Consider the following 27,926-nt stretch of genomic DNA (forward strand, 5'->3'; position numbering starts at 1 on the left):
TTAGAACCCAAAGTAAGTTTTTCTTCCCCTTCCTATTCCTTCAGCTTTATTTCTTCAAGTTCCCTTTCATAGCATTAGGCGTTATAGATGGGTTACTCTTATCTTCTAGAGTCCCCGGCTGCCTTGGCCACCTTTAGGAGAACATTTAGTATTCCCGATGACGTGGATGTGGCTTACTGCTATGAGAGTGATATTGCTCTCCACCGAGGATTAGGTACAGCCTTCTTTCCTCTGATGGCAATTTTAGAAGGCGGGGTTAGGTTCCCCGTGGATCCCCTTCTGACAGATACACTTAGGTATTACGGGTTGTGTCCCAACCAGCTTCCCCCTAACTTTTACCAGGTAGTTAGCTGCGTCAGTAGGTTGAACCATACCTTTGATTTACAGTTAAATTACCATGACATTAACCACATGTATAGCCTCTGTGGGAACAAAGCTACCAACTATTACCTAAAGACAAGAGATAATCGGGTACGGCTGATACCATGCCTGCCTGATTCGAATAGGAACTCTGCCGGGGAGTTCGTTTGGGTGCGCGGCAATTGGTTTGCCGGGGACGTCCCTTGCCCCCTTTCACAGCGTGAAGTGGGTTTGTACCAATCCCTTGATCTAATTGTTTTCCTCCACTTTTCCTTTTCTTTTTATTGAAGTAAATCTTTATAATCAGATACTGATATGACACTTGTTCTTTTGCAGACGGCAAAGTGTTTGTTCTGGACATCAGAACCGTCCATGCGAAGGATTTGAACTTCATCCTTCGTTCCGAGATATACGTGCATTGGGACGGACAACTCCGGGCTTCGCACCTGATCCTCGGAGTAGAGCCAGTTTACTCCACCTGGCAGAACTTTAAGCAGACACTTCTAGTTGATAGCCCCCCACTGTCATACATAGACGTCCGGTACGCAAACTTCTTGCCGCCGAAACTTATAACCGGGGAGGCGAGGGAGTTTGGATGGCGCTTCACCTGGTCGGACGAGCTAGCCCCTTTACGAGACGAGTTCGCGGAACGGGTGTCTCGGCGCCTTAGAGAGTTAGCCCACAAAGCTATCCAACAAGAGGACCCTGCTCAAGAGCAGTCGCAGCCCGAGAATCCTCCTGCCGAGCCTTAGGAACCAGTGATTGAAGCAGCTGCCTTGTCGGCTGAAGCTATCCAACCCGGCAAAAGGATGGTGTCAAGGAAAGTCATGACCATTGACCGCTTCGTGCTCGGTGCACGGCAGCCGAACCAGCTCCCACCTTCTCAAGGTCGGGGCTAGGGGCCCCAGCCTCCACCCTCTTCTTAGGCTGGACGAGCCCGTAAGAAACAAAAGGTAACCGATCAACCTTCCACGGGCCCGAGAGATGCTGCCGTCCAGACTCCTCCCCAACCAACATGGGGGATCGTTATCCATGAGCTGCAGACCCAAGTTGGTACGGGGGTTGCGTCCTCCTCCTAAGTGGCGCCAGCGTGGAAGCCCAAGTTCTTATTGGACGGCAAGCCTTTGCCTTCAACCGCCTGTGTGCGAATATGGGAGAAAGGCGAGGGTGGCCGTATTGCCCAAACTCTGGCTGAGGGTCTTCTTCTTCCCGAGGACGTGCACGCCTTTGAGGAAGGATCTGAGGAGTCTGTGGGGCGCCGGTTAGAGTGGCACACTATTGTGGTAATTCTTTAGTTTATTTATTTCTTCCCATACATTCACTTCTGCTTCCTTACTAACTTTTGTGCTTGCTAGGCTGCCCAACTGGCTCACATAGTGGCTGGCCGGGCAAGGAATCTTGCCGAGGAAGTCGAGCGCGAAAAAGGGGAGCGGGAGTTAGCGGCCAAAACGGCGAAGGAAAAGCTAAAGGTAGCTGAGTCTGCCGAGAAGAAGGCTGCTGCCGTGGAGAAAAACAGGGCATTGGCAGAAAAGAGGTGTGCGGAGCTCTTGACTAAGCAGAATGAAACGGAAGTCAAGCTAGCTGAAGCTATCAGCCTCAATATTTCCAATGCTGAGGAACTAGCCGACCTTAGGGTAGCCCTGGCGGCCTGCGAGCAAAAGTGGTACAACGAAGGTTTTGCTGATGCCGAGAAATCTGCAAAGCCGGTAGTGGCCCAGGCTCGAATCCTGGGTTTTGAGGCTGGGTGGTTCGCCGCTCTCCAAGCACTGGGAGTTCCCGAGGATTCACCCCTGAGAGACCCCGGCCAAATTCCCTTTCCGAGCCCTGTTACCGCCGTGCAGGATCCCCCAGCTGCTGTTGAGGAGGAGGAAACGACAAGCATGAGGGAGCTGGTTGAACAAATTGATGCTCATGCCGAGCCAGAGGACATGGAAGCCACCAGCATCCCGACTGTACAGGACCTTCTCGGCGAAGACTCGCGTTTCCCCCTGACCGACCAACCAGAAGTAACGGACCCGACCCGACCCTCTAGCTGATTTTTTGCAGCCCTCTTACTTTATTTATGCTTTTACTTATTTTTATCGCATTTTCAGTTTAATGGTTTATTTGCCTATGTCACCGGGATATGGTGAACGAACAATTACCTTTACTTGTTTGATTGGTAAACCGCTTTCCTTTTCTAACTTTCGTTTTAATCCGTTGAATGAATTTCTATCTATTTGCATGTTTCACTTGGACCATGCCAGTGTTTTGGCCGTTTAATGGAATGATACCCCAAAACTTATCGTGCGGTGCTTTAGAGAATCCGAGAGTGTCAATGGATTTAGCGTTTGTAAAGGGTTAGGGTCCCCGTATGTTCGGCGATTTTGATCCTACCGAGGGTGATGTTTTTGTCTATTATCCTTTTATTCCTTGGTGACGATAAGGCTTCCACCCGCTCGGCGAATTTAGCTTAACCGAGGGCCAGGTTTCTGTCCTTTGTGTTTTTAGTGATAAGGTTTCAACCTGCTCGGCGATATAGTCGAGCCGAGGGTCAGGTTTCTGTCCTTAGAGATTTTAGTGATAAGGTTTCCACCTGCTCGGCGATTTTAATCGAGCCGAGGGCCAGGTTTCTGTCCTTAGGGATTTTAGTTATAAGGTTTCCACCTGCTCGGCGATTTTAATCGAGCCGAGGGCTAGGTTTCTGTCCTTAGAGATTTTAGTGATAAGGTTTCCACCTGCTCGACGATTTTAATCGAGCCGAGGGCCAGGTTTCTGTCCTTAGGGATTTTATTTGCAATTCTCTTAGTGTGCAATTATGGAACCAAAAACAGCATATACAAGCAACTTCATCATAATCTTGATTTTAGCAAAATACAAGTTCTTGCTTACACGGATGGTCACGCGTAGAACTTCTTTAAGTTGTTGGCGTTCCACGGCCAGGGAAGTGGCCTCTCGTCAAGGTCTTCTAAGTAGTAGGGCCCTGCACCGGCGATGGCGGTAACTCTGTACGGTCCTTCCCAGGTTTGAGCAAGCTTCCCTACAGCTATGTCTCGCATGTTTCCCACGACCTTTCTTAGTACCAATTCTCCGGCACTGAATTCCCTCCTCTTTACATCTTGGTTGTATCTTTGGGCTAGTTTCTGCTGATACTCGACGAGCCGTATGGTTGCGGCCTTCCTGCATTCTTCTAGCCAGTCCAAACGCTCCATCATTAGGTCAGCGTTCTGGACGGGGTCAAACCCCGCAACCCGTGCACTGCATAAGCTCACCTCGGTTGGTATCACAGCCTCCGTCCCGTACGTCAAAGAGAACGGGGTCTCGCCCGTGGATCTTCTGGGGGTCGTACGGTAAGCCCATAATACATTGGGTAGCTCTTCTGCCTATCTCCCTTTCGCCCCGTCCAACCTCCTCTTGAGCCCGTTCAAAATAGTCTTGTTCACTACCTCAGCTTGGCCATTGCTTTGTAGGTAAGCCGGGGTTGAATACTTGTTCCTGATGCCGAGTTCGCTGCAGAAGGTCCGAAAATCTTTGCTATCGAACTGTAGCCCATTGTCTGTTACTAGCGAATTTGGCACCCCAAACCTTATGACTATGTTTTTCCATACAAATTTTTTCACGTCAGTATCTTGGATATTTGCCAAGGTCTTGGCTTCCGCCCATTTTATGAAGTAATCTACAGCCACTAATACAAAACGGCAATTCCCTGTTGCTCGGGGGAATGGTCCGAGGATGTCAAGCCTCCATTGCGCGAACGGCCACGGGCTGCTGACGAGATTTAGACGACTTGCTGGCTGATGGATCAAAGGGGCGTGCTTTTGACACTGTTCGCACCTTCGAACATATTCGGCGGCATCCTTTTGCATCTGTGGCCACCAAAACCCCTGGGTCATCGCTCTGTGCGCTAAAGATTGTCCCCCAACATGGCCGCCACACACTCCCTCATGTAGCTCGGTCAGAAGCTCGCTTATTTTCTCCGGATGTAAGCATAAAAGGTAAGGGCCTGCAAAGGACCTTCGGTACAGTTTATGGTCCGAAGACAGCCAGTACCGGGGAGCCACCCGATGAATCTTATTGGCCTCATCTTCATCATCCGGAAGGTGAGGAAATCTATGATTGGGTTCATCCAACATGGATTGGCCACCACTACCTTGGCAACCTCTACTCTGGCTTGGTCGGGAATACTCTTCACACTGATGCTTGGCTCCCTTATAAGCTCTATTGTGACTAGCCATGGCGTGTCCTCGGTAGCCGATGAGGCTAACGTGGCAAGTGAGTCGGCGTGTTTGTTTTGTGACCGACCTACCTGGGACACCTTCACCGTTCCGAATTGACTGATAATCTGCTTGGCCGCACTTAGATAAGTTTTCATTCGAGAGTCCCGAGCCTCGAAGTCTCCTATGATCTGATAAACAACCAGCCGAGAGTCCAAGTAAATCTCAACATCTTTTGCGCCTAGATGCAATACGGCCCTCAAACCGGCCAGTAAGGCCTCATACTCGGTTTCGTTGTTTGAGGCTTTGAATCCCAATCTGAAGGAGTGTTCCAATCGTATGCCCTCAGGGGTGATTATGACAATACCAACCCCGGCCCCCATAGCATTTGAAGCGCCGTCCACAAATACCTTCCACGGGCGAATTTCTGCATTACAGATTACCTTGCCGTCGTTCTTGGGTGTGAATTCTGCGATGAAATTTGCAAGAACCTGTCCCTTCACCGAGCTTCTAGGTCGGTATCTTATGTCAAACGATCCCAACCGAGTCCCTCATTTGGCAATTCGGCCCGTGAAGTCTGATCTCTTTAACAGTGACTGTAATGGATACTCGGTGAGGACGAACACCGTATGAGCCTGGAAGTAGTGTGGCAACTTCCTAGTGGCGTGCACCAAGGCTAAAACCAACTTCTCCAGGGGCAGGTACCTTGTTTCGGCATCTACCAAGGTTTTGCTTATGTAATACACTGGCATCTGTACTCCTTGGTCCCTTAGTAACACAGCACTTACGGCATGGTTGGTGACTGAGAGGTACATAAACAAATCCTCCCCGGGCTCCGGGGCCATCAACCTTGGCGCCTTTGCCAAGTATTCCTTCAACTCTCGAAAAGCCTCATCACATCCCTCGTCCCAACGAAACCCCTTCCACTTCTTCAGAAGTTGATAAAACGGCTGGCAGCGATCGGCGAACTTAGAGATGAATCGGTTTAGGGCGGTTAACATTCCAGTAAGCACTTGGGATTGCTTGGTGGTCTGAGACGGTTCACGGCCTCTATTTGGTCGGGGTTAGCCTCTATTCCCCGAGTAGAGATCAGATAACCCAAGAACTTGGCAGCCCCCACACCGAAAGTGCACTTCTCGGCATTCAGGTGCAATTTATGCCGCCGTAGTATCTTGAATACTCCCCGGAGATCTTCCGTATGCTGTGACTCTTTTCTGCTTTTTACCACCATGTCGTCAATATATACTTCAACCGTGCATCCAATTTTTTCTCGGAACATTCTCGTCATCATCCGCTAGTACGTGGCTCCGGCGTTCTTCAATCCAAACGGCATGACCTCGTAGTGATAGTTTGCATTCGGAGATATAAATGCTGTCTTTTCTCGATCCTCGGGCGCCAAGGCAATCTGGTGGTAACCCTAGAAAGCATCCAGGAAGCTTATCCTCGAGTGCCCATACGTGGCGTCTACTAGTTGGTCAATCTTGGGCATTGGGAATGGGTCCTTGGGACACGCCCTGTTCAAGTCTGTGAAGTCCACACAAACTCTCCATTTACCGTTCTTCTTCTTCACTACAACGGTGTTTGCCAGCCATCTCGGGAATAATATTTCTCTTATGACTCCGGCCTCCTTCAGCCGCTGGACCTCCAGGTTTACTGCATCGACATGTTCCTTTGACGCTCTTCTCGGTTTCTGCTTCTTCGGGGGAAATGATGGGTCCACGTTGAGTTTGTGGACAATGAACTTGGGATCTACGCCGGGCACTTCATACGGGTTCCAGGCAAAAACGTCTACGTTCTGCAAAAGGAACAACAACATCTCTACCTTTTCCCGGTCATTCATGCTTGTACCTATCTGGAAATACCTATCAGTATCTGGAAGAATTCTAACCTTCAATACCTCCTCGCCACATCCGCCCCCGTTTCCCCTCGGGGCTTCTGTAATTGCTATGAAGTTTCTTTCTCGGTCTGTTCAGCTTGTCCGAGCTGTTCACTTTTCCATCTGACCGCGGCAACAAGACACTACCTCGCCACTTGTTGGTTCCCCCTCACCTCGGCAACTCCATACTCAGTGGGAAATTTTACTTTCACGTGGAGGGTGGACGGAACAGCCTTCATTGCGTGAATCCACAGCCTCCCCAGGATTGCGGTATACGGTGAAAATGATCGGACTACTATGAAGGTAACTATAACTCCCTTGCCTTCCATGTCCACCGGAAGAGAGATTTGTCCCTCGGAAATTACGACTCTCTCGTCAAATGAGACTAGCGGTGTGTCATATTTCGTCAAATCTTGGGTCTTCAATTTGAGCCTTTCGAAGAGGTTCGGGTACATGACGTCAGCCCCGCTTCCTTGGTCGATCATCACCCTCTTCACCAGGAACCCGCCTATCCGAGCCGTCACCACCAAAGCATCGTCATGAGGTTGGACCATCCCTTCCAAATCGTCTTCTCCAAACGAGATGGTCAGCCGTTCAACTTTCTTCTTCTTCTCGGCTGAATCTCCTCCCGTGCAAGCCACTGTCAATACCCTTTTTGCTGCTGCCATTCCTCTTGGTGCAGTGTGGATGACTTCGATCACCCCCAGTAGAGGCGGAAGGGGGTTCCTTTTCTGTTGGACGCCCTGGCTGGCTTCTCGGTCAGTGGAGTCTACTACAAACTCTTTCAGGTACGCTGCCTTTACTAGCTGCCCGAGATGATCTTTTAGTACCCGACACTGCTCGGTGGTGTGTCCTTTGTCTCTGTGGTAGGTGCAGTACAGGTTTTGGTTCCTCCGAGACGGGTGGCCCCCCATTTTGTTTGGCCACCTAAAGAATGACTCGTTCTTGATCCGCTCTAAGATTTTGTGCACGGGCTCTTTGAACGCCACATTAACCCCTTCGATTTGCACCTCTGGTTCCTGCATTCTGAAGTCTTTTTTAGGTCTTGCCGGCACAACGCCTTGCCGAGATCTCCCAAGTAATGGAGCTTTCCCCCTGCTCTGCAGCCGATCATCCTCCAGGCGTTTGTACTCCTCTATACGTCTCATCAGTTGCCTCATATCCTCGGGAGGTTTTTTCGTCAAGGACTCCCGCAATTCAGAGTCTTCGGGGAGCCCCATCCTGAAGGTGCTTGCCGCAATTTTCTCATTCCCTCCATCAATCTCGTTGTAGAGTTCCCAGTATCGGCTGGCATAACTCCAAAGGGTTTCTCCGACCCTCATCTTCATGGAAAGTAGCACATCAACCGGCTGTTGCACTCGGCTGCATGTCACGAATCTGCTGCCGAACTCTTGAATCAGCTCGACGAAGCTACGTATGGAGCCTTTCCGTAACCCATTGAACCATCTCAGGGCCGTTGAGCCGAGACTAGAGGGGAATACTTTACACATCAATGCGTCATTGTGTGCATGCAAAGACATCATGTGGATGTAATGACTGACATACTCCACGGGGTCTGTCTTCCCCTCGTAGGAATTGAATGGCGGTCGCGTGAATCTGCTCGGCATAGGGGCCCATTCAATCTTATCGGAGAACGGTGGCGACCGGGCAGCCATTCGTAAGGCTCGGCTCATGGCGTCCATGGCAGCATTGTGGGGCTGCCGTTCCTCCGGGTATTCTGACCCTCGGTAATCGTATCCGTGCGACCATGAACGGTCCCGCTGATGACATGTCTCCCAGGAGTGTCGGTGTGACTCTTGAGAGTGTGATCGGTTTTGGAATCGTTGCGTACCAGATCGGTTGGAGCCCTCCTCGCCCCGATTTCTCCTTTGTCGGGGGTTGCGATTCCTTTCTTGGTGCCGACCCCTTGCTTCCAGCTCTAGATCCATTACCAATCTGCGCAACCGCTCCAGTTCTTGGTCTCTATCATCATACTGCCTATGCGCCGAGACGCCTAAAACCGTTCGATGGGTCTGAGCCGACCCTTCTCCCAATCCGGACCTTTCCTCTCCTCTGGGGTGCTCTCTATCCTCCCACCGTTTTTGCCTTCTCTCCCTCCACGTCAATCCCCAAGAAGATCCTACGGAATTGCTTGGCGCACGCCCTCCTGAACGCTCCTCGGACATTTCCCTTGTTTGAGTCTCAGTCGAACCACAACTTCGTAGGAGAGCCCCACGGTGGGCGCCAATTATGGGAACCAGAGATGAGACTGTTGGGCCTTAACTCACTTGGGCTCACAATTTATTTGTAGTGGGCTTGAGGATTTCCTACTCTGGGTCGTTCTCGGCAGAGAGACTTAAAGCAACACTCAATTTCTTCTTCTCCCTTGATTGTTTTCTCTCTATTTTTCTGAACCCCCTCTTCCTCCCAAACTTCTGCTATTTATAGCTAAGGTTAGTAGGGAGATTATGATTACAACCTCCGCTAGTGCTATTGAAGGTCCAATATTATCTGATTTAAGTGGGTATTTAGGTGAGAGTGGGGTGCAACAATTATGGCCTTGGAACTTGGTTCTAGCTTAGTCGATTGTGCTCGGTAATGCAGTTTCCCGAGCATATCATGATTTTACCGAACACGGTTCATACGCTTGTTCGGGAAAACTTATGCCGAACACTTCTCAGAATTCAAGGCCCAAAACTCGTTTTTACGCTAAGGCGGTTTCAAGAAGGGCTTAGGGCAATGGGGCTGTTTCGTTGGGCCTGGGCCCAAGGGCCCATATGGGTCTTGGGATCTCGGTGCCGTACAAGTAGAATTTCCATCTTGTATAAATAAAAAAATAAAATCTGACACTTTGACTCTTTATGACATTAAATTTACATTTTAATTCAAAATTTTACTTTCATCTCTCTCAATTTAGGTGGGTATTAAAGTAAAAATACACATATCTTTCATTCCATTTACAATCCAAACAAAGGAAAGCAAAATAAATTCTTCTCTTTTCTCTTCTTATTTCCAAACATACATGAGAGAAATGTTTTCTTTTCTCTTATTTCATTTCATTTCTCTTTTATCAGTTGTAACCAAACAAAGTGTAGAACTTCAAGTAATCCTAGAGCAATATTTCAAACTCTCACATGAGATATGAGTCCCATAATAACACAAAGCACTGCTTCCGAACTACCTTTGCTAGAGAGGCTTTTGGCTAAAAGCATTGCAATTTGTGGGTGTAAGAGCATTCGCATCAGTAGATGCAAAAATTTTGTAAATTTGCACATCTAAAACCTACTTTTTCTATTTTATACACTCATTTTTACAAAACACTCACGTCAGTTTATCTATTCTACACATTTATTCAATAAAATATTCATTCTTTTACAAATTTTTATTATTTTCTTCACATCCCTCTCACTCACTGCCTATCTCTCTCTCACAAACCCAACAAAACCCAAAATCACCAACACCCAGCCACCATCAATGACCAAACCACACCCACTGTCAAAGAGATCAGCCACCATCATCAAGCAACCAGGCACCATCATCAACAAACCAACCACCATCAGCAAGCAACCAGCCACCATCATCAACAAACCAATCGTCATCATCAAGAACCAACCTCCACCATCATCAACCCATCCAGCCAAACATCATCAACTCACCCGGCCATATCAACCCACATACTCGAAACCCCATTCAACCCAAAAGAAAGCCAAATCAACCCCATTCAACCCAAACGAAAGCCAAATCAACCCCATTCAACCCGAAACCCATTGATCAAACAACCAGAAATAAAGGAAAGCAATCAAATCGGTGGTGAGATTAGCGCTCAGTGGCGGTGGCAATTGGTGGTAGTGGCGGCAAGAGATCGATGGCGATCGGCGATCGTGGAAGCTAGAGGAATGAGATGAGAGAAAGAGAGAGAGTGTGTGTTTCGCTGTTCTGATTTGATGGAGAAAACGAAAGAGTGAGGTGAGAGTCAGATGGGATAGAGAGAAGAAGAGAGAAATAAAAATACTAAAATATTATATGTAAATGCTACTGCAACCGTGCATTATATGCACGATTACTGTAGCAATTGTGCATAAATGTACAATTTTAAACTTATTGATATGAGTGTTTTTTTGAGGCCAAAATATGTAAAAGGAGTACATTTTTTTGTTTTGCAAAAGTTTACGCAAGTTGATGTAGTTATTCTAATAATTAATTTTAAATTCTAAAAGCAAAGAAAAAAAAATTGTCAAGTCCACGTGTAAAAGAAAAAGATAAAAAAAAAAAAAGGGATAAGAAGCAACGTGCAAAAAAAAAAAACAAATGAAATGTTAATGGGCAGCTTTGCGTTGAGTAGATTGATGATGAGTTCTTTTCTGTTATGTTGGAGTCAATAATCATCACTGACCACAAAAGATTCTCTAATCTTCTCTATGACAGTCTGGCTGCTTTCGGCTGGCACGCGTGGTTGCCACTTGCCACAGGCCAGCCCTCGTGGAAAACTGGGAATGGTCCATTGCTACTTTGTGGGAATGGTCCATTCCCACTTGGGATCTATAAAAGTTTCCACTTCCCATCCAACTATCCCGCCTTCCTGGCCTAAATCATTCTAACCAAAATGCAAAAATATTAAAAGTTTTCCCGCATAATGTTTACAAATTGAGATAATTAAGTTTCAATTTGTAATTTTGTAAGCTCAATGCCAGCAAGTGTGACAATAAATAAGATTCGTAAATTTCAACCACTTTATAGTAAAATATGAAGTACTTGTACCACCAATATATATATATATATAATTTTAAATTTAAAGCTCGTGCATATATTACCTTAATTATATATTATTGATTTTAAATGAGATAAAATTATCTAGGCTAAAATATTATTTTATTCTTAAAAAAAGGCTAAAATTTTTTTTTCCTAAAAATTTGCATGAAATTCGTATTTCATTACTAAACTTTTTTAAAGAGATTTTTTTTCCCAATAGTTAATCATTTTTATTATCACTGTAGCCAGAGACAGACCTGCCTTGGGACCCAACCTTCGAAAAAAACCCCCTTTAGTATACAAAAATTCATCAGACCACCCCTTTTCGAGCTGCCTTTTTTTTAATTTTATCTCTTCTGCTTTGTCTTCTTCTTTCTTTTTCTCTGTCCTTTTCTATGTTTGTTCAACAGATCTGGATCCACGTTTGCATTGTGCGTTTGGATCCACTTTTGCATTGTGCGTTTTCTTATTTGCACGTTTTCCTTTCTTCTTTTCTTTTTTTTTTTTTTTTTTTTTTCAGCCGCAGTTATTGACCATTCTGATCCAACAGTGTGCATTAGTGGCACTGTTTATATACTGTTTAACTGTTTGTGCACTGTTAATCAGAAAAAAAAATTAAAAATGAATTTCACGGTACTATTCACATATTTAAAAATTATTTTGCTACAGTATTTTTCGTTTTCAATTTTCAATTTTCAGTTTCAACAAAAATAAGTTGTATCTAAAATAAGTAGTATCTGTTTGGATCCGCGTTTGCGGATCCTCATTTGTGTTTTTTTTTTTTTTTTTTCAGCCGCATATTTTGACTTTTTGGTAGTGAACATTGTACTCGTGCACTGTTCATAGATCCCACAAACTTCACTTTTCAGCTACTTTTTATTAAAAATGGGTTTTACGGTACTATTCACATATTTAAAAATTATTTTACTACAGTATTTTTCATTTTCAATTTTTAGTTTCAGCAAAATAAGTTTGGTGACCTTTAATTTTCATTTGACATTGTTCAAATTGTGATCTTGCTAACTGTATAAACCATTTAAGAGAGAACTAGAGGGCAAAATTTTGTCTAAATGTGGTCTTGAAGAATCTGTTGCTAATGAAGTGACTTTTGGTAGTTTTGGTAGGTAAAATGTTTTTTTCTTTTTTGGCATCTTCGTATGAGAATACTCATACAGAATGTTGCCAGGCATAAAATTATTGCCAGATCGATACATAGATTGTTGATGACAAAACATTACAAACATTGGAAACAATGCCAGGTAACAAGCCACCAAATAACCTTAATTCATGTGACAGTACCTTACAAATTTGTCCAGTTAGCTTAGGTAATAATGCAAAAATAATGACATATAAATGCACTTTCATGAAACGTCATGTTCAAGAAGGTCTACTCCTTTCCTTATATGACATGCTTAATATTGTCCCAATTTAAATAAGTACGTGATAAGTTGGAAGCTCCGGTGATCAAACAAAATCAAATCCCTTCAACAATTTACAAGGACCATCACTATTTCGTACCTAATAGCAATTGCATTAGTCCATTTATAATAGAAAAAGTGTTTCATTTTATAATTTTTTGCTCAAAATCTACTCACATTAGTCCTTTTATAACACTGTGCATTTCCAAAATTGCTACAATAATTATGTATATTTATATGATTATTGTAGCTTTCTATTTGACCGATGCGAATATATAATAGCAAGTGTATAATAGAAAAATGTGTAAAATTTATAGATTTTGGCCTAAAAATGACCTATATTAGTGAATGTATAATTGTATAAATCTAAAAATATGCTATAATAATCGTGTAAATTTATATTAATACTATTCGTTTTGCATTTATTTATTTATTTTTTATTTCTTTATACATCCCAAGTATGAGAAAAGATAATAGATGTTAGTTATCATTGTATGTGAAGAAAGAGAAATAATTAAAATAATCAAGAAAATTGATATTTTAATAAAATCTAGTATAAAACAGATAATCTAATATACAATTAAAAAAGTAAATATTTATACTAAAATAAATATAAATTTTTACTCGAACTTAGGCAAGTACTATAATATTACCTTAAAGGAAATCTTACCATAATCAAATGGAGAGGCTTAAAGCTGCTCATCCCAAAGCAGTGGGCCATCTAACCCCTGGAATAGAGGCATTAACCTATGAATTATAAAACTATTAAATGAACGGAAATGTTAAGGGCACCATAAGGTGCTTGTTGAGAAACTACTTTATATCTTATTATTGTTCTTTATATCAAATTTTTGACGAAAAAATTAACTTTATTAGCTTTATACTTTATAAAATTGATCAAAATTTTGATATAAAATATAATAATGTGACATAAAGTAGTTTTTGCATAGACACGGACATAGATACGCAACACAGCAATATAAGTAATTTTAAAAAAATTATAACATAAAATGATAAATATGATACTAATATAATATAGGTACGACGCCTAGAAGGCGTCAGTGCATCCTAACGTAGAACCATGTAGCCCTTCCATATGAAACATAAAATACAATAAACGAATTCTTATGGGATAACTCAAAAACCAGTACTTCCCTTGACACCGCCGCCATTTTTAACGCCAATATACAGAATTCCCATTACGTACGTTTCCATAGGCAGCAGGTTTTTTTTATTTTTTATATGTAATGCTATTATGCTAGATACTCATACCAATAAGTAAGATGTTCAAATGAAAAAATAGCAGTGTTATAATATATAATATATGAAGGAGGCTTAATTTGATTCCACAATATGCGAATATTTTTGCATAACATACTCACAAGATAATAAAACATGCCTCCAAAACTGTTTGTTGAGATGTGAAGAAAAAAGCACATTTTGAAAGAGAATTATTCTATTCCACCATGTGATGTGATCTATCTTGATAAACTCGTTCTAATAGTATACACGTTCAAAACTCATTTTGGATCTTCTAATAAGTAATTAACCTCTTCTTCCTCCTGTTGTTTCTGAACAATTGAAGAAAGAAGGATGCCGTTGCTCTTGGTAGATACTGAAATAGGGTTTTATCCCGAAAAATAAAAATAAAAAAAACAAAGAGTTAATTGTACTTTCTCAGCTTTTGGAGGTGACTTTTCACCACAATAACTGCCTAGAACATGGTCTCAATTAGAATAATAAGTGGTTAAAGGTGTTTAATTTATATGGTGATATTTATAATCTATATAAATTAAACTAAAACCGTTTTAACTTTTAGTTGACTTTGTAATATATAGTGCCACAAAAGCTTTTGATGAGACTTCACAAATTTACTCATTATATATATATATATATATAAGTTGAATTTTAATTTTATTTTATATTTAAATCTTACATTGAAATTTTAGTATATAATATTTTCTTTAATAGTAATATATATAATTCTATTACAAACACAACCATAAATTCATAATAAATATCTAATACTATAATATATAATTTTATATATAATAATGATCAAATTTTATATTTAGACAAAAAAATATATATTATGTTAAACTTACCTTTGCATTGCATGGTTATAATGAATGAGAATCATAGAGAAATGAAGAATTTAAACAAAAGATATCTACCCCATGGAATAAATAATTGAGATATGTTGATGTAGGCCGTGTGTGTGGCTTGAATTGCCACAAGCCCAAAGTCAGTCACAAGTAAACCGAATTCAACTAGGAATATAATTCCTAGTACAGCCGACCCGTAATATATATATATATATATTAGGTTTGTGTTGAACGGTAATATAGAGAGAGAATTAGAGTAATTTCTAAAACCGTAGCAGCAGCCGCATAAGAAGAAGAATAGTATTTTCTTGTCTTGTGGGTGAGAGAGAGTTAGGGTGTAATTGGGATTTGGGTTTCTTAAGAGTGTTATTGTGCACTATTGTATCTCCCTATTTTTTATAGTGAAATTTCTCCGTCATCTCCGTGGAGGTAGGCAGTTTGCCGAACCACGTAAATTCTTGTGTTCTTTGTGTGTGCTTGTTATTTAATTTCTGCTTATTTACTATTATTGATTTGAGTCATGGGGTGCTATCTGCACAACAAGTGGTATCAGAGCCAGGTTAGGATTAGATCCTTTGAATACAGTAAAAATGTCAAGCACAAAGTATGATGTAGAGAAGTTTTATGGTAAGGGAAATTTTTCTCTTTGGCAAAGGCTGATGAAGGATCTCCTAATTCAACAAGGAGTTCACAAGGCCTTACTTGGGAAGAAGAAGAAACTGGAAACGATGAAGGATGTAGAATGGGTAGAGATGGATGAGAAAGCAGCTAGCGCTATTCGCCTCAACCTTGGTGATGAGGTCATTCACAACATCCTAGAAACAAAGACCGTAAAGGAGGTTTGGGAAAAACTAAAAGGTCTTTATATGAGAAAGAATCTGACGAACAAGTTGTACGTGAAGAAACAACTGTATAGTTTGCATATGAAGGAGGGTTTAGATCTGTTGGAGCATCTCAACACATTTAATATGTTGAACACCCAACTGTCAAGTTTTGGGGTGAATTGTGAGGATGAAGATAAAGCGTTACTCTTATTAGCGTTGCTTCCTACTTCTTTTGATCATCTAGTGACTACGTTAATGTACGGGAAAAAGACTATAGTACTCGAGGAGGTGACTAGTGCTCTCTTGTCACACATAAAGATGAAGCAAGATAGTGATGGTTCTCAGGCTTATGGACTTATTGTAAAGTCTGTGTCAAGCAATAGAGGCAGAAGCAAGTCAAGAGGACGGAACTCAAACAGGAACAGATCGCAGTCTAAATCACGTGTAAAGAAAGATGTAGAGTGTTTTTATTGTCACAAGAAAGGGCACTACAAGAATCAGTGTAAAGAGTTGAAAGAGCATTTAGAGGAGAAGAAGAAAGGAAAGAAGCCCCTAGAATCAGCTAATGTTGCTGAAGAAATATTAGATGACAATGAAGTTGGTGCAGATTTACTTTCAGTTTCATCCAGTAACAATGTTCTAATGGAATCTTGGGTTTTAGATTCAGCATGCTCATATCATATGACTCCAAAGAAAGATTGGTTTGATACGTATAAGCCTTACAATGGTGGTATGGTCCAAATGGGTAATGATGCTACATGTCCGGTTATTGGAATTGGTACCGTGAATAGGGCTGTCCAGAGACCCGGCCAACCCGACCCACCCGCCATCGCCGACCGAACCCGACCTGTCGCCGACCGATCCAACTTCTCCTGCGGTCGGCGACGGGTCTGTTTCTCCAAAACCCGAGTTTGGCGGGTCGAAGGTCAGTTTTCCCTCTCCAGAATCCGACCCAACCGACCCACAAGATTTCCAGCGCTATTTGGTAGATCCGGTGAGATCTAAACCATTTTCGTCAAGATCTTGGCGAGATTTCGCCGAATCTAGCCAAGATCTTGTTGAAAATGGCCTAGATTAGGCCGGATCTGGAGAAACCTCGAAGATTTTGGCCGGATTTTAGCCGTTTTCATGTGTTTATTTTCACCGTTTTCACACTGGTTTTCGCCGTTTTCTGGATTTTTGACCCCGACTGACCCGCCCGCCGCTCGTTGATGGTCTGATCCACCTGATCAAATTACTCCGGCGGTCGGCGGCGGGTGCATTTCTTTGTCACTCGATACCGGCGGGTCGGTTTCGAGTTGGGCACAAACCCGACCCGGACCGACCCGGACCGACCCGTGGACAGCCCTAACCGTGAAGATCAAGATGTTTGATGGAGTTGTGAGAGTTCTTAGTAATGTCAGACATGTTCCAAATCTTAGAAAGAATTTAATTTCTTTAGGAGTATTGGATGGTTTGGGCTATTCATACTCATCAAAGGGTGGAATCATAAAGATTACCAAAGGTGCTTTAATGGTGATGAAGGGACAGAAAGTAAGCACGCTTTACAGATTAATTGGGAACACAGTTGTAGCAAGAGTTGCAGTCACCATTCTAGTGGAGTCCAGCACTGACGACACAAAATTATGGCATATGCGACTTGGCCATATTGGTGAACGTGGTATGTTAGAGCTGCACAAGAGAAATTTATTGAAAGGGGTGAAGACATGCAAGCTAGAATTCTGCAAGTATTGTGTGTATGGGAAGCAGTATAGAGTCAGTTTTAAGACAGACTCTCATACAAGTAAGGGTGTTTTTGACTACATTCATTCAGATGTTTGGGGTCCAGTATTAGTTTCTTCTCATAGCGGTGCTTAATATTTCATCAGTTTTATTGATGACTACTCTAGAAAGGTATGGATTTATTTTATGAAGCATAAGTCTGATGTGTTTGGCATATTTAAAAAGTGGAAAGCACAGGTTGAGAATCAGACTAGCAGGAAAATAAAATACCTTAGAACATATAATGGACTAGAGTATAGAGATAAAGAATTCATAAGATTTTGTGAATTAGAAGGCATTACTCGTCACTTTACAGTTAAAGGAACTCCACAGCAGAATGGGGTTGCAGAGAGAATGAACAGAACCTTAGCAGAAAGAGCCAGATGCATGAGATTGAATGCAGGGTTGCCTAAGGTGTTTTGGGTAGAGACAGTTAACACATTAAGCTTCATTATTAATAGATCTCCATCATCAGCCATTGATTTCAAGATTCCAGAAGAGGTTTGGTCAGGTAAACCAGTTGATTATTCGAGTTTAAAAATCTTTGGTTGTCCAGCTTATGTGCATGTGCAGAGTGGAGAGTGTTCTAAATTGGATTCAAAGTCAAGAAAATGTGTATTTCTTGGTTTTGAAAAAGGTGTTAAAGGCTGCAGGCTTTGGGATCCAATCTCAAAGAAAACGATGACCAGTAGAGATGTCATATTTGATGAAGCCTTTATGTTGAAACAGAATGAAGCAAAGACATGTAATGATAGTCCACAAGAGAAATTAACTGTTGAAGTGGAGTTTGACGAGAATAGTTCACCCAGTGATAGGGGTGATGTTGAGATTGATCCACAACAGCAACAAGAAGAGCCTTATTCAATTGCTAAAGGTAGAGAGAAGCGGGTTCACAAAGATATGGCTTTGAAGACATGGTTAGCTTTGCTCTCATAACTAGCAGTGGAGATCCATTGTCTTACAGGGATGTAGAAGAGATGACGTCACTATAGAAGAATAAGACTTGGAAATTCTCTAGTGTGTTGACAAAGCCAGTTCGAACAGATAAGTTCAAGAGTTACTTGGACTTGGTTGATTTTTACAGTGTGTAAGCCATTAAGGGCTAAGGTGGAGGCGATGGAGGAGTTTGCTCGTGTAGCTTGATCAATTCAAGCCAAGGTGGAGATTTTTTGAAGTGGGCCGTGTGTGTGGCTTGAATTGCCATAAGCCCAAAGTCAGTCATAAGTAAACCGAATTCAACTAGGAATATAATTCCTAGTACAGCCGACCTATAATATATATATATATATATATTAGGTTTGTGTTGAACGGCAATATAGAGAGAGAATTAGAGTAATTCCTAAAACCCTAGCAGCAACCGCATAAGAAGAAGAATAGTGTTTTCTTGTCTTGTGGGTGAGAGAGAGTTAGGGTGTAATTGGGATTTGGGTTTCTTGAAAGTGTTATTGTGCACTATTGTATCTCCCTATTTTTTATAGTGAAATTTCTCTGTCGTCTCCGTGGAGGTAGGCAATTTGCTGAACCACATAAATTCTTGTGTTCTTTGTGTGTACTTGTTTACTGTTATTGATTTGAGTCCTAGAGTGCTATCTGCACAACAAAATAAATAATGGAATATGTATCTTAATTCTTACGTACATGGTACGATAATAACAATACTCGCACAAGTTGAAATCAGGTGGTTCTTGAATCAACGTGGCACTAGGTTTGGATAGGCCAAATCAAATCCATCCATCTACGATTTTGATTAGAATCAAAGTTGAACTTGATGAAAGTAAATTAAACCCTTGTGGGCCGTACTCATTGCCATTTATGTTTTTTTTATTCAAACCAAAACTGTCTATTAGGATAATCATTTAAAAAAAAAAAGAATTTCAACTTATGACGTCTGCTCCTGATGATAGTTCTTTATCATCAGACCAAGCAAGACACCAATAAGTTTTTGGTGTAGGCGGGGATTAAACCTCATATCTCTTATACAACTATCAGATACTTTACTAGTTAAACTAACTGAAACCCACATGATAATCATCATTTAAATGAGTTATTTTCATCCATTTGAAAGTATAGTTATACCTAAAAGAGAAAAATGTGATGCTTTAAAATTTGGTCCACTCCATTCTTAGATGAAGTTATTTTTTTTTTTATATAGAAAATTTCATCAATTTATAGCGTCTGCTCTTGATGATAGCTCTTTATCATCAGATTAAGATACTAATTGATTTTTGGTGTATACAGAGATTGAATATCAAATTTCTTATTTTAATTTTAAGTTTTTCAATATAACCAAATTATTTAAATTATTTCGTTTTTTAACATCTTTGATATTAAAATGTTAACTGAGTAAATTCTTAATTAAATTACGTGTTGGTGTCAACTGTCAAAGTCAAATATGAGTTCCCATTAAAAAAAAAAAAAAAAAAGTCAAATATGAGTCTATGTACTTATCCTTTGTTATCATCCCAGCATGGATTTGACTGTACCTGCGCTGCCCTAGAACGATGAAACTATAAATGAATCATTTATATATATATATATATATATAATATTTTCATAACATTTTTATAACAAATCATACTGTTTCTAATTTTAATGAAAAAAATATGTACCCTCTTGTATTATTCCAACATGGATTTAATATCACTTTTAAGGGAAATATAAAAATTGTGAAAAAATTAAATAGTTTTTTTTTTTTTTTCTCTCTCTCTATAAAAGGGCTAGGTTTCTAAAAATGTTTTATAGATCAATACCCAGATAATACCATCTGTATCATCGAGTCTTTAATGAGACTATCATTATGGGCACACAACAACACATCCATTGAAGCGATACAAAGATGGCTACCACCAAACCACATGGCACGTTTGTAACTTAACCAAATTCAAGGTGTTCTTCACAAGGCCCACTTGATCCACTCATAAGTTCCGTCACTAGCTTGACTTGTGTATCGAGGGATAGTAGGCTGGTATTTTCTTAAATTATATTAAAATAAGGATGAGAAATTATTACCTATCTTCTTTTCTTTTGTGTTGTCCTGGATAAGATCGCCTTTTTTTTTTCCCTATCTAACAGTAATCAATGTTCCGACCACACACCCAACCTTATTACACCATCGTTGCTTTGCCAACTTCTAAGGTCCCAAGTTTTGCTGGTTAACGAAATGGATTGTTTATTAAATTAAAAAAAATTTAAAAAGTTCTCAAGTTTTGCTTATTTTGTCGCTGATAATATGGACCAGCGGGCCCAATATTGTGTGTGAACTGGGCCCTTCTAAACGAGTAAACGACAATGTACAAAGAGAGAGAAAAGAAAAAAGACATGTGGTGTAATTGTGTTTTTTTTTTTCAAAATGCACGTGGTGTAATTATGAATTTATGTTTACCTTCCACTTAATAAACTGTATCCGGACAAACTCATTAACAACGAATGTGTCGTGTTATAAATGAGTCCCATAATTTGCACATAGTACTATATTTTCTACTCCTGTTTCACAAGGAGAGAGATTCTGCTCCAAAAAAAACAGAGAGAGATAGAGAGATTTGCATGTTCTTACACAATTTTTTTTGTTTCATTTCAAGAGCACGCATTTTTTGCACCAATTTTCTGTTTGTACTTTTTTTTCATTGACAAGGATCTCCAAATTCTCTCCGTTATACGTATCCACATTTCACACGGCTTTTTTATGGTCATAAATCACACTGTTTGTATACCATTCCTCAAAAATCTCATTCTCTCTGGGACTACTTTGATCAGCCATTCACACACTTCAAAGCTAAACAATCTCTCCCTTTTTTTCTCGTTTCATTAATTTCTAAGCAAACCCATGAAAACCTTGATCCCACTGTATTAGAATCAGATTATCAAGTTTTTGGAGAAAAAAAAAAAGTGACAATAGCTATCTGATTCTCTGTTTTCTTATATTAAATTAGATTATAGACTTGAACCTTTTGGTTTCTTGCGTATAGAACTATAGATTAATAGAGAGAGAGTGTGTGTGAAATAAGGGTGTAGAATCTGATGGCTGAGTTTGGAGCAAAATGGAGGTGGGGTATGAGATGGGTGTGGATGGTTATGTTGTATTATCTGATAGCTTTGGTGGTTGTTTCGGCCCAAAGGGAGCTGAGACTGGAAGCTTTAAGTTTCAATGGAACAGAAGGAGTACCTGAATCCAATTACCTTCTCAAAGCTGTAAATTTCTTGTGGCAAGCCAACAAATCGGGTTATCACCACGTTTGGCCGGTATTTTTCATTTTCAATTTCACTGTTTTTCTTTTATTCCTTCTCTTTTTACTTTCCTCCTACCAAAGTCCTTTTCGATTTAAACTATATTACTTTAGATTCTTCTATATATATCCACATTTTAATCAATGATCAACTCGTTTTTATTATGTGCTAAGACTTTATAATTAATTGCTTTTGGTGGAATAGTGGTCCTATTGGAAGTGCTTGTGGAATAAGTATGGTGTCTTATTTTCGGTTGTGGCTATGTCAAATGATCTTGTCAACTTTTATGTACATTTTGATGTTAAACACTAGTGTATGTAGTTTTATACTTTTATGGTGAAAATGGACTGTGGAAATGGAATTTTTTTTGGGTCACTGTAAATTTTGCTTCGCAGGAGATCAAATTGAATTGGCAAATTGTTGTGGGTTCAATAGTTGGATTCTTTGGAGCTGCATTTGGGAGTGTTGGTGGCGTTGGTGGTGGTGGCATTTTTGTTCCTATGCTTACCCTGATTATTGGGTTTGATCCCAAGTCAGCAACAGCTATATCAAAATGTAAGAGAACATGTATTTTTGTATTAGTTTATTTTCTTAAAGGTTGGATAATCTTAACAATAACAATAACCAAGCCTTAATCTCAAAAAATTTGTGGGTTGGCTATGACAGTAGATATTCTTAAATCGTTTCTTAAAGAAACTCACTTTGGATTGAAATACCTAATCTTGTTGAATCCTAAGATAGAGGATGGTAAAAAAGAGGAACTTTCTTTTTTAAATGAAAGGAACGTCACGCATGCTGTTTAGAATGATTAAAAGATTTATTTGTGTGGGGGTAGAGACTTTTTTCTTCTATAGTTTCTTTTCAAACCACTTGACTTCCAAAGCTCTTTTTGGCTGGAGGATGGAAAATGTTGGGAGGATAGAAAAATATTTATGTTTTCTTTCATGTGTATTTGGTAGAGGGGATGGAAAAGTGGAATAATAGGGAATAAATTACTATTATGCCTTTATTAATTTAAAGTAAGAAAGATGAAAAGGTGGTAGTAGTTCTGTAATTTTTTTCTCAATACATTTTCTTTCCTCTTTTCTTTCCAATCTTGAAGAAAAAGAAATGGTGGACCCGAGTGAAAAACTCCACCCACCCCATTTCTTTTTCTCTCCCTTTTCACTTCAACCAGACAATGTAAAATTTCATTTTCTTCTCCATTTTGCTTCCACCATTTCCATCATCATCTCCCTTTTCACCCCAACCAAACATAGCTGAAGATTCTTGACCATGCAAAACTGGTTACTCCCTTGGCATGTAACCTTTATTGTTTGAGCCAAGTTGATTTGTCATGGAATTTTATAGTGAATCTAAAGTTTTGAATTTTGGACATAGCTGACTTTTGATTTTGGGAATCGTGGTTAGCTATAGTTTGGTTGCTTGAACGTAAATTGTCTTAACTAGCTATAGTGAATACACAGAAGGAATCCACTTTGTATTAAACAATGGTGTAATTAACAAAATCAGAAATTTTGTCTGTTTGTGTCAGGTATGATCATGGGTGCCGCAGCCTCAACTGTTTACTACAACCTTAAGCTAAGGCATCCTACACTTGATATGCCCATCATTGACTATGATTTAGCACTGCTCATCCAGCCAATGCTTATGATGGGCATTAGTATAGGAGTGGCTTTCAACGTTATATTTGCTGATTGGATGGTCACAGTTTTGCTTATTGTTCTGTTTATAGGTAATGATTAGAAGAATTGTCATTCCTCTATTTAGGAATTTTCCTACAATAACACCCTTGGTTGATTCTGGTGGCTTGCAGGCACGTCAACAAAGGCATTCCTCAAGGGTGTTGAAACATGGAAAAAGGAAACCATTATGAAAAATGTAATTACATAAATTTTTTACACATACAAGCATGAATTTGGGCCATGAATACATTCATTTTCATGTTTGGTCCAAGTTCCCATTTATTTTTCCTGTTATTACTACTGAAATTAATTGCTTACCATTGAACCTCAACTTTTCAAATTTTAGGAGGCTGCTAAGCGACTGGGCTCAAATGGTGAGTTGATCCACCATTCCTCTAATTGTATAAAAGTCATAGAGTTAGCATTGCTTGGAGTTATTTTCTGAAATCGGCATTCAAATTTGTGTCCTGTTCCATCAGGTTCTGATGGTGCAGAGGTGGAATACAAGCCTCTTCCTGATGGCCCAAAAAATGACACTCATAAAGACACCAAAGAACCAGAGGTAATAATACCCTGTTAAGCTATTATTGGTGCCATGGAATTCTGGAAGCTAAATCAATATAACCATTGTAGGTTACTATTATTGAGAATATTTATTGGAAGGAGCTTGGACTTCTTGTTTTTGTCTGGATTTCATTCCTTGTCCTCCAGATTGCCAAGGTTTAGCCTCTTCTGCTGTTATCTTCCCTCAAAATTTTTATATCATGCAATCTCTACTTGATCATGTAACATGAACTGCTCATTTTAAAATATTAATTTTCCATTGATAACAGAATCATACAGCTACTTGTTCAACAGAATACTGGGTGTTGAACTTCTTGCAGGTATTTCTATTGACACTAAAGGCCTCCTGTGTTCTTTCCATTCAATGTGTGTATGCCTTTGTGTGTGTTTGTGTTGCTTGTTGAGGATAAATTATCTAACACTGTCTACAGATCCCTATTTCTTTTGGGGTGTCTTTGTACGAGGCAGTTAGCCTTTACAAGGGACACAGAATTATTGCATCCAAGGGAGATGAGGGGACAAATTGGAAAGTACATCAGCTGATTTTCTATTGTGCCGGCGGTGTACTGGGTGGAATAGTTGGTGGGCTGCTTGGCCTAGGTGGAGGGTTTATTATGGGTCCACTATTTTTGGAGCTGGGAGTACCCCCTCAGGTCTGTTTGTAGTTTTTATTGAAACACATAAAATCATCATTCATGTACAATATGCTTTATCTGGAACTATGAAATTATTGGGTATTTGTGAATAACTTGCAAAGTAATGGTTAAGAAATTAGAAATCCAACCATCTCCTTCTTATGTTGCATTTTTATTTTATTTTATAAGGCTGGGGATGCTGTTAGAAGTTAGGAGGTTTTAAGCTTTTTGGATAATTCGGTCCCATGACTTATTGTCCAACTAGGAACTCAAAGCTAAACCAGTGTAAATGTAAAATTGCTAGTGAGTAATCATGCATATCTGCGTCACCAAATTATAAAAAATAAAGATGTAAAAGATCTCATTGTTTACAAATATATCATCTACAACTTTGGATATCTTCTGTGCAGGTCTCAAGTGCCACTGCCACCTTTGCAATGACCTTCTCATCGTCTATGTCTGTTGTGGAATACTACCTTCTGAATCGTTTTCCTGTTCCTTATGGTAAGTCAGTACCCTACAACACCCAGATAATCTCTATAAAATTGTGCTTTCTTATTTTTTTGATAGTCATGTAACATCTTGATCATTTGCAACTTTTATGGCAGCTCTCTACTTTGCTGCTGTGGCTACTATTGCAGCCTTCATAGGACAGCATGTTGTGAGAAAGCTGATCATTTTATTTGGGAGAGCATCACTGATCATCTTTATTCTAGCCTTCACAATATTTGTTAGTGCAATTTCACTAGGTGAGCATTATTGTTCCCCGTTATTTTGCTTATTGAACTAACTTTTCCACAAATTTTAAATTTTTTTTATAAATGCATACTTTTCCATAAACTTTAAAATATGTGAACTTGAATTCTCAAATATTAAATGGTCTGTTTGTTAGGTGGAGTTGGCGTATCAAACATGATTGGGAAGATTCAGCAGCATGAATATATGGGATTTGAGAACCTCTGCAATTACGATGCATAGCTAGTTTTTCTTTTTCTTTTTCTTCCTACCTTTGGTTTCTAATGTTAAACATACTCCCGAGGAAGTAAATTTTCGTACACTTTTGTACCACTTGTTGGGTCTTATGATGAAGTGCTTCAAGTAATTTCTTCAAATCCTTTGTTATTTATGCTTTCTATGTTTTATCTTTTAATGAGAAATCTCTGGTGCATTTGGCCACCAAGAACACATGAGAAGAACATATACAATCGCTTCTTATTCTTAATTTTTCTCTTTTCCCTTTTTTTCCCCACCCCTCGTAAACAACTAACTAGCCATATTTTCCAAGATCTTACAACATGTTTGGGAGTTCTTAAAAGAATGATATAGAATAAGAATTATATTGTATCTGCTCTAACTTTATATTAGAAGGTTCTGTTCTCAAATATCAATGGCATTTGGGTTGTATTACTCAATCATGTTTGTCATACAAATTGAAGAGTTGCAAAATGAAACTCTTTTCTCGCATTTACTCTTATCAAGCTCATCATTAGTCGTTAGACTCGGTAACTATGCATATGGTTGTTGGGGATTATTGTTTGAAACCATGGCAATTGGTGATATGAAAAAGCTTATTTCTGTACACACCCTTATGCTGTGAAAGAACAGTGAGAGAGAAAATTTCTCTATTGGAAGAAAACTGTGATTCATGACTTAACTTACAAATGAGCAAAGTTTGCACAATATATCCCAAGAGAGACTAGAAACGGAAAAATATCTAGAAACTGTTACAACAGCCAAGATATTTCTACAAGATTCTAATAACTACCTCTCCCACGTGCACACGTATGATCACTAACAGGTTTAAAATACAAGTACTAAAATGACATCGTTCTATTTAAGAGAAACAACATTGTTTCCTTTTAATTGAGACACACGTGTGGTTTCCTTTTTAGACAACACCGTTTTTGGTGTTACCATTGGAATAGTGTCTCCTTCCCCTTCTTCAATCTCTTCAAATCTGCAGTTGGTGCTTTCAAGTTTCATCCCCCTCAAACGAAAGGGGAATTTCCACATGAGTATTTGCCAACCATAGTTATTTACTACTATCTACTTTATTATTTGTTTCAAATAAGTTTATTGTTCGTCACATGATTATATTAAGATAAGATAAACATAGACATGCATTAAAAATAAAGAGGGATTATATTAAGATAAGATAAAGAAAACCTTGATATACATTTGAAATTTTAAGGATTACGAAAACAAATAGGTCAACTTAGATACAGCTTGTGTCTAGTGTTTTTTTGCACTAGACACGCTACGATGCAATCACATATCCGAATTGTTATATGACCAGTGCAAAAAGGCAAGCTTCATCCAGCCAACTCAAGGTCAAAATCATATTTTCACCTAACTATGCTCTCTTGAGAAATCGATTGGTTATGTATTGCATTATTCAATTATTCAAGAAGTAAGAATAAAGGGTCTTGTAAATGTATTTGTCAAACCCGTATTTTATTGCTTACGATGCATGGCCACAGTGCCTGCAAGGCTGCAACCCCTGAACTCTAGGATACCACAATTTTGCTATATGGGGATGCATGATGACCCTTTTCTGCCAATCTTTAATGCCATCCAGTAATGCATGATGCTAAGTTGGACCCACAAAGAAAAATGATAAAAGTTGCAACTTGCATGACAAAAGATAAGATGGACCAAATGTTCCTGAACCGAAGAGCCAATTTGTCATATGACACAGACGCACGCACGCATGGAAAGAAGATGGAAATAGAATCGAAGATTATAGGCTCCAGCTCAACTCGTGTAAAAGGCAATGTTGGAAAACAGAGCAAACTTTTGACGCTTTATAGGAACCAAATTGGAAAATAGAGCAAACTTTATTGACTACATTGGATCAATTTACATTCATTAAGAATTTTTTTTTTTTTTTTTTTTTATTGTTATTTTTGAAACTCTATGGACCAATTTGGAAAATAGATCGAACTCTAAAAGGCCAGATCAGATCGATTTACAAATTTTAATATTTTGAGTGCTAGTTTTGAAATTTTAGAAACCAAACTGAAAAATGGAACAAATTTTAGGGATAAAAAAAATGTTGTTTGCCCATTATTTGTTTAGATTTTTTGGGAAATGGAGTGTATTTATTTCTTACAAAACTATGTAAGGAGGACTGGAGGAGCAACCCAAGAGATAGCACTTTCGACCAAGAATCATATCTTATAAAACAAAATTCAATAGTTAAGAGTATTATATGTTCCCATTCCAAGAGGGATTGTGTGATAGAAAGAAACAAAAACAATTTAACTAGCATTACACTCCGTTTGTTTTGATTTAAACTTTTTTCTAGTATACATTTTATTAACTGATTATTTATGTTTGGTTGTGAGACTAAAATGAATATAAAAAAAAAAAAAATTGTTGTTTTAACTTGCACGGAAAATTATTAATATTTCTTGTAATTTCAAATAATTGTATAAACAAAATCTATCATTCTCGAAAACAAAATCCAAATGAGAAGAGTTTTTTTTTTTTTTTTTTTTTTTTTATTTTTTTCCTTCTAATTTTGGAATCTCAAATGGGAAAAAAACATCAA

General features: G+C 39.6%; 1 protein-coding gene across 1 annotated transcript; it reads left to right on the forward strand.

The window, feature by feature from the left end:
• Positions 1 to 20,701: 20,701 nt before the first annotated feature.
• Positions 20,702 to 25,571, forward strand: LOC115971994 (sulfite exporter TauE/SafE family protein 3-like). Its single transcript, XM_031092124.1, has 12 exons — positions 20,702 to 21,504; positions 21,885 to 22,044; positions 23,024 to 23,224; positions 23,306 to 23,370; positions 23,521 to 23,548; positions 23,654 to 23,736; positions 23,808 to 23,894; positions 24,008 to 24,058; positions 24,170 to 24,391; positions 24,784 to 24,877; positions 24,982 to 25,122; positions 25,266 to 25,571. Exons 1-12 carry the CDS (start codon positions 21,283 to 21,285, stop codon positions 25,349 to 25,351), a joined length of 1,440 nt encoding a protein of 479 aa, XP_030947984.1. The 5' UTR covers positions 20,702 to 21,282; the 3' UTR covers positions 25,352 to 25,571.
• Positions 25,572 to 27,926: the final 2,355 nt, after the last annotated feature.

The sequence above is a fragment of the Quercus lobata genome, chromosome 12 (genome assembly GCF_001633185.2).
Source record: "Quercus lobata isolate SW786 chromosome 12, ValleyOak3.0 Primary Assembly, whole genome shotgun sequence".
Classification (NCBI taxonomy): Eukaryota; Viridiplantae; Streptophyta; class Magnoliopsida; order Fagales; family Fagaceae; genus Quercus; species Quercus lobata.

Bases quoted from the DNA above. Each gene is read 5' to 3' on its own strand.
- LOC115971994 (XM_031092124.1), top strand. From the start codon at position 21,283: ATGGCTGAGTTTGGAGCAAAATGGAGGTGGGGTATGAGATGGGTGTGG. The intron at 23,371-23,520 runs GTAATTACATAA...TTCAAATTTTAG, and splicing joins AGGAAACCATTATGAAAAAT to GAGGCTGCTAAGCGACTGGG. The intron at 25,123-25,265 runs GTGAGCATTATT...TCTGTTTGTTAG, and splicing joins TGTTAGTGCAATTTCACTAG to GTGGAGTTGGCGTATCAAAC.